The 15,654-nt window shown below is 45.7% G+C and overlaps 1 protein-coding gene across 3 annotated transcripts in view; it reads left to right on the plus strand.

Moving 5' to 3' along the window:
* KALRN (kalirin RhoGEF kinase) overlaps nucleotides 1–15,654 on the plus strand; it is a 1,228,991-nt gene that overhangs the window by 530,073 nt on the left and 683,264 nt on the right. For all 3 annotated transcript variants that reach the window (XM_088460751.1, XM_088460749.1, XM_088460750.1), the window contains exon 14: nucleotides 38–233. In XM_088460751.1, the coding sequence (XP_088316877.1) occupies nucleotides 38–233 (196 nt within the window). The remainder of the gene's footprint in view (nucleotides 1–37; nucleotides 234–15,654) is intronic.

Genomic DNA, 15,654 nt, shown 5'->3' on the forward strand with positions numbered 1-15,654 from the left:
TTTCAGGGTGCATGATCAATCTGCTGTGTTGTGGCAGGTGACTGCTGAGCTGGATGCCTGGAATGAAGATCTTCTCCGGCAGATGAATGATTTCAATACAGAAGATCTGACTTTAGCAGAACAGCGACTGCAGCGTCACAAGGAACGTAAATTAGCGATGAACAACATGACTTTCGAAGTCATCCAGCAGGGCCAAGATTTGCATCAGTACATCATGGAGGTTCAAGCATCAGGTAGGTGGGTCTGAGGCCATACAACATACAGGTAGGCAAAGTCAAAATGTCTTTCTCCTCATCAATACAAATCCGATACAACCAAATGTTTTAGAGCTACTATACTATACGTCTTTAGAGCTGGAAATTACAGTGTCTGACATAATGGCACGGAGAGTAAGCTAGTGGTGTTATTATGCAGTGAAGTTATAATGAGTGAATGTGTTGGTTTAACTTTTAAGGAATTTGTAGCATTTTGTGCAACATTACAGCATGGAGGTAGTAGCAGCTTTTGAGATATGATTGTATGGAATGGGTAAATGGGAGGTAGTGGGGCATGAAAGTGGTGGATTGGAACTGATGGAACATGGAAGGGGTAGATGGGATGTAGCAAGACATGAAGCATTGAGGTGGTACATGGGATGTAGGGGGATATGTAAGTGTTGGATTTGAGGGGGCGAAACATGACAGGATGGAAGGGGTAGATGGCTGGAGATAACAATATGAAGTGATAGATTGCAGCTGGTTAGGGTATGACAGTATGGAAGTGTTAGTAAGGAAAATGCAGGCAGGCATAATGGAACTTGATTTCTGGTCCTGCGTATTTGGGGAAGTGGTGTCTAGTGAGTCACAGTGTTAATTGTTATATCAGCTTTTCTATGTAGAAACATTGTATCCTGTGGATTAGTTTGAGCCTGCTCAGTCCAGCCCTACCCTCCCTTCCTTTTGTAGCTAATCCCTGGCATTCTAGCAGTTTATAAATTTGGCAATTAATTGCATAAACTGCCAGATTGTCGTGCTTTCAGCCTTGAGCCTGTGTGCCTCTAACTTCTGATTTGATCACTGCTATCCTTGACAACCATCCCAGTTCTTTGTCCCTTGCTCCTGTTATGGACATTCCTGATTTCTCATTCATCCATGGGGGACACAGGGATGACGATGGGTATAGATGGTGAGCTGGAGTCTGGGTACCAAATAGTTAAAGTTATTTACCCAGCAGCACAGGCTCTCTCTCTCTCCTATACCTCACCCCCAGCCTTAGGGACCAGTTTTAGTTTGGTGCCTGTTGTAAGGGCACACTTTTTAGGGCACTCCTGTTCATCCCAATGTTTTTTTTTTTTTAAATTTCTTATTATATATTTCTTACTGAGTGGGCGGCAGGACAACATTCCTGAATGGTCACTCCAATGGTCCCCTGCTAAGCTCCACAGCACATCAGGGAGTCGCAGCCAACTCGCCACAGATTAGGTACTGTAAGTCAACTCCCTGCTTGCAGGGAGCTGCTCTCATAGTGGCTGTTGCCACCTGCTAGGGATGCTGCAACGGAACTGGCTAGTGGGGGCTAGGTTATCTCCGCACTAGACCACCAGGGCATTATGTGGCATTGAGCATTTCTTCTTCGGGTTCCATAGGGTCCACAGGAATTACCTTGGGTATATAGTTGGATCACATCCAATGTACCAAACAGCAAAGCTTTGGAGCTCCCAGCATGCACTGGTCCTCCTCCCTATATCCACCGCCCCCAGCCACAGGCATTCAGTTGTTTTGCTTTGTCTGTTATAACAGCGGGACTTGTTGGCAGTCCTAGGCTTTTTTCTTTTAAGTTTCACCTTAAGTTTATGAAACTGCAGAGTTTAGCGGTACCAGCGCCGGTAATGACGCTGTACTGCGATTCCATCTACCTCCGCCGATGCCGAAACGCCAGCACGCTTTATGCACTGAGGTTCAGGCCTCAGCATGGCTTAGCTGGCGGCCTAAATATGCTGAGGTCCGAGACTGCGGTCGGGTAACGGAGATGCAGGTAAGGATTCCTCTTGGGGAATCATGCGCAAAGCAGTCCCTTGCCTCTGGTGTTGAGATGCATCAGAGGCTACTGTGGGTGAAGGACGTTCTGTGTTTCCTCACTAAGGCAGCCGGGGCCATATACTCTGTTGCCGGGGACGGGTGGTAAGACACACTAGAGCGCACTAGTCAACGTGTTGCTACCTTGTAGTTCAGCATACCCGGCCGTCAAAATCTCAGCTTAGGAGAGATGAGGCGCCAGACACGAACTTCCGGGTACGGATTCCCGCATCTGGTTTGCTATGATTGACCACCTTGTGTGTGAGATGCTCACAGTTTAGCGTTGATCGGTCCACGGCTGTGGTGGTTAGTCTCAGAGGTTTGGTCTGTCTCTCTATATACCTCTCCCTTGGGTTTGACATATAGCGTACTCTATATCCTACCATCCCCCTCCGGGGGCCGGTCAGTTGATTGAGTCAATATTGCTGTGGCTATTGTGCGTCTTTTATGTCAGTATGTGATTGTGTGCTAGTTGCTGTATGTACACTGCCTATGTTTTCAAAAACTGTTGGTACAATGTGTTTCTCCTTAACCCTCTGAGGTGAGGTGTGTCATTGATAGACTGTCACATTGCATTTAGACTTTCATACCTTATACCATTTGTACATTGTTTATGTAGTGAAAGAAAAGTACTCTCTTTTGGTTGGGGCACAAGTTCTACCAAATGAATAATAAAATATAACTTTTATTGTATTTGTTAAAAAATGATCCGTAATTGGACTTTTATGCCCCTGCTTCTTTACTACCACTGGTCTTTCCACCTGCGGAGAGGCTGAAGACGGTAGTATACTCTGGCTAGAGTGAGCAGCCACATTAACCCAACAAGGATTCATGGGGGCAAACACATAGGATGTACATGCTGTGGGTACCCCATAGCCTGAGGCACCACCCCAGCTGGAGTCCATACCTCCGTGGCCCTGCCTATTAAATAGGACAAGACCTCAGGTGTGATGGCCATCCAAGACGGCTCTGGTGCTGGGGCAGGTGTACCAGATGTATTCGGTAATTGTTTGCTACAGTTTATGCAGAAACTATTCTGGTTAAAATCCTGCTCAGACAGGCCTGCGGAACAGGACTTACAGGATATAAGCACCGGTGGACTCCCATCCTCATCTTTACTTTCAGACATAATGCAATGTACAAATGGTCATGAGGTATAGGGAAGGGGGAAAGTGGAGACTCTAAGCACTGGCGCCAAGATATTAGTCACAGAAATGGTAGAAATTCTTCCACGATCTAGTAATGCATCAAAGTATATAATACTGATATGATATAGCTACTGTGGAGGTGCTCCCATGAGAGTAAAGTATTATTGTTTATGTAGGGAAAGAAAAGTACTCTCTTTTGGTTGGGGCACAAGTTCTACTAAATGAATAATAAAATATAACTTTTATTGTATTTCTTAAAAATTGATCTGTAAAAGGACTTGGACAAAGAAAGACAACATTTACACATATAAGTGAGGCAAAGATAGCCTCAAATAAAGGAAAACTCAAATAATGTATCTATGGATACCGCTGAGATCAATTAAATAATTATATCAAGGTGAAAAAATTGTATCAAATAAATACACTGAATTAAAAGGGATACGATCCCTTGATAAAGTCTGGGTATACACACACCACAAATCAATAAAACACACAATACAATTAATTATATTGCACTCTAAATTCAGTGGATCCCTTATGGAACAAGAAGGGAGAAATAATAAATATTATTGATATTGACACAACTGCAACTCAAAAATGATTTCATGTAAGTTCCAGACTGGGTAAATCATAGCCAATAATATATCAGTGTCATTGATACATATTCTGTCAAGGTAAATACTGTACATTCAATCAATGTTGATGAGATTAATATTGAAGAGTTGTTACTATTCAATTATCAGAGATAATAAAGAGAATAATATATACCACCCATTAGTGGCAAGGGGATAGGTGGCTGCTGTGTCTCATGTACAGTTGTAGTGAATGAGACATGAGCGGACCCACCGCATATACCATGGGGGTATGATGAATAAAGTGATATCTGCTGTTCTCTCACTTCAACCACTGTGAGTCTGGTATAAGATGCAGGCTCACTAGTGAGAAATCGGGTGAGGAAAATGAGAGTGTCTGAAAAATTGAGAGATAAAGTAAATAGGTATGGTTTGGGTATTGGTGTGAGTTAAATGAAACAGCACAAATGTATAAGACTGTCCTCACTGGAGATCCAGTGAACAAACACCCATCCCTGTTCCCTACCTGAAAAAAGAAAGAGGGAGTCAACTAATCCACGTAATGCACCCTCACCCCACTGATATCATGTGAGCAGGGCCGGATTAAGGGGGAGGCGACAGGGGCGTCCCTGGGCCCCCACACACAGAGGGCCCCCACACACAGAGGGCCCCCACACAGGTTCGGTGTGACCCTGCGAGAACAGGTGCCGGCGGCACCTGTTCCCGGGAGGAGGGCGCTCTGCAGCTGCGGCCATTCTACTGCATACAGCAGCACAGTCAGTGCTGCTGCATCAGCTTGGGGCAGGGCGGTAGTGTGGATGGCACATCAGACCGCACTACACAGCACAAACACACAGCCGCCAGTGCCGGCAGCTGTGTGCTTGTTTTAGCAGCCGATGAGAGTCAGTCAGACTCTCATCGGTTGCTGCTCCCACTGCCGGAGCCTCCGTTTTCCTGCTCCCGCAGTGGCTGGTGGGAGAGACGCCAGGTCGCTGGACGGAGGAGCAGACGACAGAGCGGGGATTAATGTAAGTGGAAGTAGTTGTTTTTTGTGGGGGGGTTATAGGGGCACTGCAGGGGGTAGTACAAGGGGCACTGCTGGGGGGGGTACTACTACTACTACTACTAGGGGCACTGCAGGGGGTACTACAAGGGGCACTGCAGGGGGTAGTACAAGGGGCACTGCTGGGGGGGTACTACTACTAGAGGCACTGCAGGGGGTACTACAAGGGGCACTGCTGGGGGTAGTATGAGGGGCACTGCTGGGGGGTACTACTACTAGGCACTGCAGGGGGTACTACAAGGGGTACTGCTGGTGGGGTACTACTACTACTAGGGGCACTGCAGGGGGTAGTACAAGGGGCACTGCTGGGGGGGTACAACTACTAGGGGCACGTCAGGGGGTACTACAAGGGACACTGCTGGTGGGGTACTACTACTAGAGACACTGCAGGGGGTACTACAAGGGGCACTGATGGGGGGTACTACTACTAGGGGCACTACAGGGGGTACTGCAAGGGGCACTGCTGGGGGGATTACTGGGTGGACTACTAGGGGCACTGCTGGGGGTACTACTAGGGGCACTGCTGGGGGGACTACTAGGGGCACTGCTGGGGTGACTACTAGGGGCACTGCTGGGGGTACTACTGGTGGGACCACTACTGGGGACACAGCATAGAGGGGGATTACTCCTGGGGGGACTACTTTTGAGGGGGGAGTGCTACTGGGGGCACTGCTGGGGCAGACTGCTACTGGGGGCATGGCTGGGCTGGGCTCGATTCTGTGTGGCTTGAAGGGGCCCCCCGCAACTTAGGTGCCCTGGAGCCCCCACAAGCCTTAATCCGGCCCTGCATATGAGACAGCGCAGTGGGAACATTGGATGAGGTGGCATGGACAGCGTGTCCCATGAAATAGACACCTGATGGTAAGCAGTATGTGGCGGCAGTGGTATATCTCAGGATGGAGTCCTCGCGTGCGGCAACGGGGAGCCCTGGCAAGACGCACATTTCACCAGTATGAGGCTTCGTCAATTGAGCTCCGTGACGTCACGGAGCTTGGCCGGGTTTATGTGTTCCAGCGTTCAATCATGATTAAGTGCAGGATAGGTATAGCCTATCAAAAGCACTGATGGGCAGGTCTAGTGTAAGTAAGAATTGTGTGCATGCAGATCATGGACGCCCAGTCAAGGCAGCTGCAGAATTGATCCAATTTAAAACCAAAGTGCTCCTTGTGATACATATTTCTTGGTTGTAATGATTAGAGCCACAGAGTTAATTGGAATGGGAACTTGCTACATATGAGTAAACATTACATAGATATAAATATGGGAATAAAATGATAATGACAAACATAACATAGAATAAATAAATGAATAAATTAGGACTTCCGGTGGGCGGGGCACCCAGAGTGGCCGCTTTTTACACGGGCTCCTGACCATGTTAACCAAATCAGCTCTTCAAGTGCATATTTACCCCAGTAATTACTCTAAACGGCTGAGAACTACTACACCTAAACATTGGTGCAGATTTTAATCCAAGTATCGGGTCTGGAGCCACTTACTATCCACCGGAGTCGAGCCTGCATAGTCTCAGGCGCGCATGACCGCCCGCAGCCATTTTAGGGCGCGAAAATTGTGAGAGTCTGAGAAATTCTTCTGCCTCTCCAGTCATTGCAACTTTATACTCATCCTTGCCTATGGACCCCCGATAGCTGTATTGCTTCCAGTCTGCAGCTATTTCTGACGAGGTGCATCTGGGGACCTCGCGTGACAAATCCTTCCTCATTCCTCCCATTGCCACAGTCCCGTAGTTTGACCTGTGAAGCTCCCGTTCTCTCTGAAATCACTGACTGCGTCGCTTCCAAAGACTCCTGTATCTCTTCCTGTCTGGGATAGTTGATTTATCTGCAGTGACCTGACCTCTGTAGGGGTGGACTAGGATAAACACTTGCACTGTTCTACTTTATACTGCTGCCTTCGCTGATCTTCCACTGAGCTTAGCATTCCTCCCTGTGTCCCCCTGCCAAATCATTGCCATAGAGCAAAGTGGTGCTTTCTCTCCTGACCCTGCCAGCGACATATCATCGGAATTCGGCTGGATACCTGCCTCCTATCAAAGACCAGGGCCGAACTACAGGTGCAGACCATCTTGTCCCTGGGACTCTTGTTAGGTGAGGTGCTGCGTCTTTTGGTACCTTGGAGCTGACATTCGTGTCTCTATCTACACCCTCATATACACTGATCCTCTGTGCTCTGGACACTAACTGGAAATTATTAGAGATGGATTGTCTTAGGGATGCTGGTGCAGTGATGGTGGCAATTTCTTCTGTTGTCCCTCAGTGACTCTTCCTTGTTTTAGTATACTGGTGCTGAAGCTGTTAGTGGTCACTGCTGCTGACTAAATATTTCTGCGCTTTCTATATTTGCAACTATTCTGTATAGCAAAATCTATTTGATATAGCATCTTATACATATTTTCATTGCACATGTATATCACTGATACCTATTGATGTATATTTCTGTTATACTGTATATAGTCACTTCCGTTATACAGCTGTATCTATAGTGTTATATATGTTACACTGCATTTCGTAATATGTGCATGTATGGGAATTCTGAATTGGAGATGAGCCCCTCACTAACTTCCCTCTCCTCTGTCTCACCAGCGGTGAAGGTCATGTACTCAGTGTCTGACACTGAAGCTCTCGCCACTCAGTTGGCGCTCGAGTTATCAAAGATCTTGTTACCCTACATAGAAAGCAGATTTAATCGTTTGATGTCTCTTCTAGACCATGACTCTATTGTTATGAATGACCTGGCTTCCTCTCAGACTACTCAAATTCAGTTACAAAGTGATTTTGAGATTGGGGACCCAACCTATTCTAGCCTTAGAACTGAGTCTGTTGGCCCTATGCCTACGCATATTTCTGAGACTACTGTCTCTATTACTGCCCCTGCATCATCTGCCCACTGGGTTGAATATTTTAGTTTTGCGGTAAATCCTGACTCCCTTCTTGAAAATCAAGCTCCACATATTGATTTGGGTACATACCTACTGTACACTGCCCATTCTTTATCCAGCTGGAGGATACACAGCGATTACAAGTTTTGTTTTATTGGTGTATACATTATAATCTCTCCTTTACCCATAGAACTGCTGTGTTTGTATACCAGAAAGGAAAAGCAAATCATTACAGAGCTAACTTTATACCTTTTCGTTGGCCTCCTAGGTTTTATTACATAAGTGTTTACTTGATGTCTTTATTACTACTTTCAGGGTCATATATATTATTCCGCATTTCTGACTCTATAATTTAATGGGGACACATTTCTATCTCTAAATAATTAGTATTTCCCAATTCAAAGTGATTAGTAGATGCCTCCTTATCATTACTATTGGTCAGTATGCGAGCCACTTAGGTTACCTTGGGGAACCAACATTATCCCTGGTGTTTTATGTTAGTCAATTGACTGAGACGATTACGACAGCATGATATACAGTACTGAGGCTTACAAATACTCGTCTGAATTCCACACTGTTACAGTACATTGATATTCCTAGCCTATATATTGCATTTGGTGTTTTCAACATCTTTTTGTTATGTTTTTGTACACTTCTGGGATCATTTATACCAATCAACCCACACTGTTTAGATTGTTCTGGTATGAAAACGTGATCCCTAGTGCATCCAGTTTGAATTGTTTTAATTTATCTGGTGTGTCGGTGTAATCCCTGGCACACTAGGTTAGTTAATTGGTTGAGAAAATTAAGAAAAAGTGTTATTCTGAAGCACTTCTGCTCTGGTACTGTTTGTCTGCAGTACCTTTAATTTATAATGTATACTTTTGTCCCTTTTTATCTTCCATACTACAAACCGAATGTTGTTATATACATACTGTATCAAGCTCTATTGTTGTACTTTGTCAGTGTAACTCATTCATTGTGTCATGGCTGTATATTTGTTTTTCTATGCCTTGCAAAATTGTTGACAGTTTTACTTACTCTGATACTTGTGCTTCAGAGTTAATAAAAAGTTTTAAAAATGAATAAATTAGATCAGAAAACACAGGTAAGGATAATTATGAAAATAAACTTATCAGAACCCATATAGTAAGGGATTTAAAATAAGAATAATAAATGATGAAAACATCCATATATTGATAAATCCCTGTGATAACTCACATGTTCAAAACTAATAAATAATCTTCAGAGAATATAATATTAATACATCACACGGATGGAGAGGAGGTGTGTAATGAATTGGACACGTGCAGTTTGTGCTATCGTGTAAAAATGTAATATACAAAATAATTATAAGGATGTATATATGTGTGAAATATGTGCAAAATTGAGTAGTGAGGATGAAAGAATAAGCCCAAAAAGAAAGTGATAATATATGACCTGTGTATGGGTGTAGCGTGAGGTGATACAATATTGCTGGTCAAGAGAAAGTGTTGAGAATAGAAAATAATGGTGAGATAGCTGTGAGTATATTGTGTCAGAATATGACACTGTGTATAAATTAGGGGTGTGCACCGGCCACTTTTCATGTTTTGTGTTTTGGTTTTGGATCTGGATCTTTCTTCGTGTTTTGGATCTGGATTGGTTTTGCCAAAACCACCCTTCTGTGTTTTGGGTTCTGGGTTTTGTGTTTTGGATCTGTATTTTTTTTTAAAAAAAGCATAAAAACAGCTAAAATCACAGAATGTGTTGGTTCTGCTCCTATGCTATTATTAACCTCAATAACCTTAATTTCCACTAATTTCCAGTCTATTCTGAACACCTCACACCTCACAATAGTGTTTTTATGTTCAAAAGGTTGCACCGAGGTAGCTGGATGACTATGCTAAGCGACACGAGTGGGCGGCACAAACACATGACCCATCTAGGAGTGATACTGCAGTGGCAGACAGGATGGCAGTTTGAAAAACTAGGCCTCAAACTGTACATACTGCAAAGAAAAAAAAGAGGTGCAAGATGGAATTGTCCTTGGGCCCTCCCTCCCACCCACCCTTATGTTGTATAAACAGGACATGCGCACTTTAACAAACCAATAATTTCAGCGCCAGGGTCTCTGCCACACAACTGTGGCTGAAATGATTGGTTTGTTTGGGCCCCCACAAAACAAGCTGGCAATTAATCTGTCCCTGCACAAACTGGCTCTACGGAGGCAAGATGTCGTCCTCATCCTCTTCATCCACCGATTCCTCACCCTCTTCAGTGTTGTGTACATTCTCATCCTCACAGAGTATTAACTCGTCCCCACTGGAATCCACCACCACAGGTCCCTCTGTACGTTCTGGAGGCTGGTCTCCCTGGAAGAGTTGATAATTCATTTTTATGAATATCATCTTCTCCACATTTTGTGGAAGCAACCTCCTACGCCTATCGCTGACAAGGTTCCCGGCTGCACTAAACACTCTTTCGGAGTACACACTGGAGGGGGGGCAACTCAGGTAAAATAGAGCCAGTTTGTACAGGGGCCTCCAAATTGCCTCTTTTTCCTGCCAGTACAGGTATGGACTGTCTGACATGCCTACTTGGATGCTGTCACCGATGTAATCCTCCACCATTCTGTCAATGGTGACAGTATCATATGTAGTGACAGTAGACATGTCAGAAATTGTTGCCAGGTCCTTCAGTCCGGACCAGATGTCCAAACTTGGTCCTTCCTGCCCTGCATCACCGCCAGCGGGTTGCTTAGGATACCTAAGTTTTTTCCTGGCAGCCCCAGTTGCGGGAGAAAATGAAGAAGGAGCTGTTGACATGTCACGTTCTGCTTCAGCAAACAGTGTTTTCACCAGCAGGTCTTTGCACCTCTGCAGGCTTGTGTCGGCCGGAAAGAGAGACACCACATAGGCTTTAAACCTAGGATCGAGCACGGTGGCCAAAATGTAGTGGTCTGATTTCAACAGATTGACCACCCTGGAATCCTGGCAAAGCGAATGAAGGGCAATCGCTCCGTCTTAGCTCCTCCTTCACTTTCTCCAGCTGCTTTTGCAAAAGCCTGATGAGGGGAATGACCTGACTCAAGCTGGCAGTGTCTGAACTGACTTCACGTGTGGCAAGTTTGAAGGGCTGGAGAACTTTGCACAACACGGAAATCATTCTCCACTGCGCTTGAGTCAGTTGCATAACCCCTCCTTTGCCTATGTCATAGGTGGATGTATAGGCTTGAATGGCCTTTTGCTGCTCCTCCATCCTCTGAAGCATATAGAGGGTTGAGTTCCACCGCGTCACAACCTCTTGCTTCAGGTGATGGCGGGGCAGGTTCAAGAGTGTTTGCTGGCGCTCCAGTTTTCGGCACGCAGTCGCTGAATGGCGAAACTGGGCAGAAATTTTTCGGGCCACCCAAAGCGTCTCCTGCACGCCCCTGTCGCTTTTCAGAAAATTCTGCACCACCAAGTTTATTGTGTGAGCAAAACATGGGACGTGCTGGAATTTGCCCAGATGTAATGCCCGCACAATATTGGTGGCGTTATCAGATATCACAAATCCCCAGGAGAGTCTAAGTGGGGTAAGCCACTGGGCGATGATTTCCCTCAGTTTCTCTAAGAGGTTGTCAGCGGTGTGCCTCTTACTGAAACCGGTGATACACAGCGTGGCCTGCCTTGGAACGAGCTGGCTTTTCTGAGATGCTGCTACTGGTGACGCTGCTACTGTTGCTGCGTAAGGTGATACATCTACCCAGTGGGCTGTCACAGTCATATAGTCCTTAGTCTGCCCTGTTCCACTTGTCCACATGTCCGTGGTTAAGTGGACATTGGGTACAACGGCATTTTTCAGGACACTGAGGACATTTTTTCTGACGTTTCTGTACAGTCTCGGTATCGCCTGCCTAGTGAAGTGGAATCTAGACGGGATTTGGAACCGGGGACACACTACCTCCATCAATTGTCTAAATCCCACTGCCCTAATGGCGGATACCGGACGCACGTCTAACACCAATATAGCAGTCAAGGCCTCAGTTATACGTTTTGCTTCAGGATGACTGCTGTCGTACTTCATCCTCCTCGCTAAGGACTGTTGGAGGGTCAATTGTTTAGTAAAAGTAGTGGTGTTCCTACTTCCTCTCTGGGATGATGAACGACTCCCACCGGCAGCAGCAGCGGCAGCAGGAGGCGTAGCAATGCAGGATCCTCCGGAGGAATCCCGGATAGGAGAGTCAGTCATGCCAGTGACATGGCCTGCAGGACTACTTCCGATTCTGACTAAGGAGGAAATTGACGAGGAGGGAGTTGACGGTGTGGTTTGCAGGCGCTTGGATACAACAGGTCAACGGGATTTAGGTGTCCCTGGACTGCTTACGGTCTTAGCCAAAGTTTCTGAACTTGACAGTAACTTTTTATGAACGCGCTGCAGGTGCCGCATAAGGGAGGATGTTCCTAGGTGGTTAACGTCCCTACCCCTACTTATTTCACCTTTACATATGGTACATATGGCAAGACAGTTGTTGTCCGGATTTGGATAGAAATATTGCCAGACCAAAGAGGTGGAATGTTTGGTCTTCTGCCCAGGCATGACCGTGATGGGCTTTTTCATCCCACGGACAACAACTGTCTCCCCCGGAGCCTGATTTAAACAAACCACATCACCATCAGAATCCTCCTCTCCAACTTCCTCCTCAGCGCCATCTACACCAGTATCCTCATCCTGTTGTACTTCAACAGTGACATCTTCAATTTGCATATCAGCAAGTGGACTGTGGGTGCTCCTTTCAGCACTTGCAGGGGGCGTGCAAATGGTGGAAAGAGCCACCTCTTCCCGTCCAGTGCTGGGAAGGTCAGGCATCGCAACCACCACCACACTTGGACACTCCTTGGGGATTTGTGATATCTTCTTAGAACACACAGTTCTTCGCTGTGCTTTTGCCAGCTTAACTCTTTTTTTTTTAGTGGGAGGAGGGCTTCCATCGTCATGTGAAGCTGAACCACTAGTCATGAACATAGGGAAAGACCTTAGCCATTCCTTGCCTCTCCGTTTCGTAAATGGCATATTGGCAAGTTTATGTTTCTCTTCAGATGATTTAAATGTTTTTTTCAAGGTCATTTTCCTGAACTTTGCCATTTGGGATTGTATGTGCCCTCTATTATGACATTGGGCATCGGCCTTGGCAGATGACGTTGATGGCATGTTATCGTCTATGTCATGACTAGTGGCAGCAGCTTCAGCACTAGGAGGAAGTGGTTCTTGATCTTTCCCTATTTTATTTTTATCTGAGAAAGTTTGGTCCTCCATTTATGTTATATTGATATATACGTGCTGCTAAGGCGCACACAAACACAGAAAATTATTTTTTAGTTTTGTTGGAGACGAGTGCACTTTGTGGGTTACACCACCCTTTAAGAAATGAGCCAGCCGGCCCTTTACTTATGGGACACAGGTGCACGCTTGGCGCTGCTCCTTTGTTGATGCACGTGCAGCCACAGTGCACACAATTCACAAACACAGAATTTTTTTTAAAATTTTGTTTGGAGTGCCCTTTGGGGGTTACAGCACCCTTTAGCGGTCAATCCAGCCGGCCCTTTATTTATGGGACACAGGCGCAGGCTTGGCACTACTTTTTTGATGCACGTGCGGCTACTGCGCACACAATTCATAAACACAGAAAATATTTTTTTATTTTGTTTGGAGTGTACTTTGGGGGTTACAGCACCCTTTAACGGTCAAGCCAGCCGGCCCTTTACTTATGACACAGGCGCACGCTTGGCACTACTTTGTTGATGGACGTGCGGCTACTGCGCACACAATTCATAAACACAGAAAATATTTTTTTATTTTGTTTGGAGTGTACTTTGGGGGTTACAGCACCCTTTAACGGTCAAGCCAGCCGACCCTTTACTTATGACACAGGCGCACGCTTGGCACTACTTTGTTGATGCACGTGCGGCTACTGCGCACACAATTCACAAACACAGAAAATATTTTTTAATTTTGTTTGGAGTGTACTTTGGGGGTTACAGCACCCTTTAACGGTCAAGCCAGCCGGCCCTTTACTTATGACACAGGCGCACGCTTGGCACTACTTTGTTGATGCACGTGCGGCTACTGCGCACACAATTCACAAACACAGAAAATATTTTTTTATTTTGTTTGGAGCGTACTTTGGGGGTTACAGCACCCTTTAATGGTCAAGCCAGCCGGCCCTTTACTTATGACACAAGCGCACGCTTGGCACTACTTTGTTGATGCACGTGCGGCTACTGCGCACACAATTCACAAACACAGAAAATATTTTAATTTTTTTTGCACTTGGGGGGAGCACACCTGATGGACAGAGCACCCCCTGGACAACACTACAGCACCCCTTTAGGACTGGGACTCTGCACAGGACTTTGGAGTGGACACAGCCCCTATGGACAACTGACTGCACAACACAGTCCAGCTAGCCCCTATGGACTTTGGAGGAGTGGACACAGCCCCTATGGACAACAGCAGCACAACACAGCCAACCCCTATGGACTTTGGAGGAGTGGACACAGCCCCTATGTACAACAGCAGCACAGCACAACACAGCCAGCCCCTATCGACTTTGGAGGAGTGGACACAGCCCTTGTGGACAACAGCAACACAGCACAGCACAACACTACACTGCACTACACTACACTACACAGCCCAGCCAGCCCTAACTCCCACCCTCCCTCTTCACTGTCCACAGCCGAGTGAGAAAATGGCGCCGACGCGGGTACCTTATATAGGATCCAAAACCTGCGAGACCCGGAAGGCGGGTTGATGACGTTTTGCCTCGATTTCAGATCCGAGTCAGGCGGGAAAAGTCGAGCCTGACTCGGATCTGCCTTGTATCGGGGGGGTCGGTGGGGTTCGGATTTCTGAAATCCGAACCCGCTCCCCCCCTAGTATAAATGAATGTGAAATAAAACGATCATAATAATATAATAGGCGTGAGTAATAGTGACAAGAAAATTGTTCAGAATAAATTTATTAACGAATATATATATATATATATATATATATATATATATTAATGTCCGTCAATAAAGGTGTCAATATATAAGATACAGTCACATGAAATAAAATTGAAAAATTAACGTGTTGCAGTTATTGAATATTATATATCTCACCATTATTTTCTATTCTCAACACTTTCTCTTGACCAGCAATATTTTATCACCTCACTCTACACGCATGTACACGCTACACGCATGTACACAATCCTTACTTACACTAGACCCGCCCATCAATGCTTTTGATAGGCTATACCTATCCTGCACTTAATCATGATTGGACGCTGGAACACATAAACCTGGCCAAGCTCCGTGACGTCACGGAGCTCAATTGACGAAGCCTCATACTGGTGAATCGCGCGTCTTGATGGGGGTCTCCTCGGTGCGCACACGAGGACTCCATCCTGAGATACACCACTGCCGCCACACACTGCTTACCGTCAGGTGTCTATTTCATGGGACACGCTGTCCACGCCACCTCATCCAATGTTCCCACTATGCTGTCTCATATCAGTGGGGTGAGAGTGCATTACGTGGATTAGCTGACTCCCTCTTTCTTTTTTCAGGTAGGGAACAGGGATGGGTATTTGTTCACTGGATCTCCAGTGAGGACAGTCTTATACATTTGTACTGTTTCATTTAACTCACACCAATACCCAACCCTTACTTATTTACTTTATTTCTCAATTTTTCAGACACTCTCATTTTTCTCACCCGATTTCTCACTAGTGAGCCTGCATCTGATACCAGACTCACAGTGGTTGAAGTGAGAGAACAGCAGATGTCACTTTATTCATCATACCCCCATGGTATATGCGGTGGGTCCGCTCATGTCACATTCACTACAACTGTACATGAGACACAGCAGCCACCTATCCCCTTGCCACTAATGGGAGGTATCTATTTTTCTCTTTATT

This window comes from Taudactylus pleione, unplaced genomic scaffold (genome assembly GCF_031769625.1).
Source record: "Taudactylus pleione unplaced genomic scaffold, aTauple2 ptg000977l, whole genome shotgun sequence".
NCBI classification, from domain to species: domain Eukaryota; kingdom Metazoa; phylum Chordata; class Amphibia; order Anura; family Myobatrachidae; genus Taudactylus; species Taudactylus pleione.